At 41.2% G+C, this 1,175-nt stretch overlaps 1 protein-coding gene across 1 annotated transcript; it reads left to right on the top strand.

Annotated features, from left to right (window-relative positions):
• Positions 1–74: 74 nt before the first annotated feature.
• LOC109593438 (uncharacterized) lies at positions 75–654 on the top strand. The gene is made up of 2 exons (XM_020008514.1): positions 75–209; positions 441–654. The coding sequence occupies exons 1-2, from the start codon at positions 88–90 to the stop codon at positions 652–654; spliced, it is 336 nt and encodes a 111-aa protein (XP_019864073.1). The 5' UTR covers positions 75–87.
• Positions 655–1,175: the final 521 nt, after the last annotated feature.

Genomic DNA, 1,175 nt, shown 5'->3' with positions numbered 1-1,175 from the left:
TCTCTCTCTTGTCCTACATGTAATGTAGCTTCCTTTTTGAATTTTTTATGTTATTTTTCTTTCTCCTCCATTCCTTCCCTGTAGTGTATGCGTAATAACGTTCAGTTTAGAGTTGAAGCTGCTAAAAGGCGTAACGATGAGCTAAGACTTCGTTGCTGTTATGCTGGCTCTTGTGGCTACAGTGAATGTGGCATGCTCCCACTCTCAAGGTAGGAAATGTAATTAATGTAGTGCTACTCTGGCATTTGTGGTTTTGTGTATACATTATGTGTATTTATATGGGAAATGGTCTTTTCTTTTCCTCTCTTTCACTCACTCTCTCCCTCCCTCTCTCTCTCTCTCTTCCTCTCTCTCCCTCCCTCCCTCTCTCTCTCTCTTTCCCTCCCTCCCCCTCCCTCCCTCTCTCTCTCTCACTCTCCCTCCCCCTTTCTCTCTCTCAGTTGTCTTGAAGAGGGTGATGGTTGCTCAAATGAGGTTCTAGGAGGTCCAAGCACGTGTCTCAACGAGTCCCTAAACTCTGGTGGCCTGTGTGACGTTACCCTCCATCCTTGCTGCATTGGGATATCAGGTGACTGCATTATCACTACAGAGCAGAACTGTACCTTTCAGAATGGATACTATCATCCAGACAAGGTGACTGGGAAAGGAAATTAGAGAAATACTCTGTACCGTGTTCTAATTGATATCGTATCTTTCATGTACGACATGTATAATGTGACTGTTTGGGTTGAACTATAGTTTAACCGTAGTGTTTTCAAAATAGTCTGTGATGTAAGGTATAAGCAGCTGCTTCATTGATAAAACAGGTTATTAATAATGTTATTAAACACTCTCCATGTTTACTAATAGCTAATGGTGTAATCTTGACCTTTGGGAACAAGTACTGTATTTCCTCGTATAAGGGCCTGGGCATTTATTGCTTAACAGAGGCAAAAATCACGAAAATGAAAGTTAAAAATTTTCCAAAACCCGGGCTCAAACCCACGACTTTATGTTCTCAAGACTGAGGATGAACAATTAGGCTATTTGGACTACTCTAACCACAAGGGCACATAATACTGGGTCTAATATGCATATCTATAGTGGTAATATACGTATATTAGTGATAGACCTTTATTTGAGTAGGGCCCTTATTCGAGGAAATACGGTATGTACATGTACATGTCTATGCAGTC

Source organism: Amphimedon queenslandica, unplaced genomic scaffold (genome assembly GCF_000090795.2).
Source record: "Amphimedon queenslandica unplaced genomic scaffold, v1.1 AMPQUscaffold_1518_Cont26472, whole genome shotgun sequence".
Classification (NCBI taxonomy): Eukaryota; Metazoa; Porifera; class Demospongiae; order Haplosclerida; family Niphatidae; genus Amphimedon; species Amphimedon queenslandica.
Note: the sequence above shows the minus strand (reverse complement) of the source record. Positions and strands in the feature narration are given on the sequence as shown.

Coding starts and splice junctions, on each gene's coding strand:
- LOC109593438 (XM_020008514.1), top strand. CDS start 88: ATGCGTAATAACGTTCAGTTTAGAGTTGAAGCTGCTAAAAGGCGTAAC. Junction 210..440: donor GGCATGCTCCCACTCTCAAG/GTAGGAAATGTA, acceptor TCTCTCTCTCAG/TTGTCTTGAAGAGGGTGATG.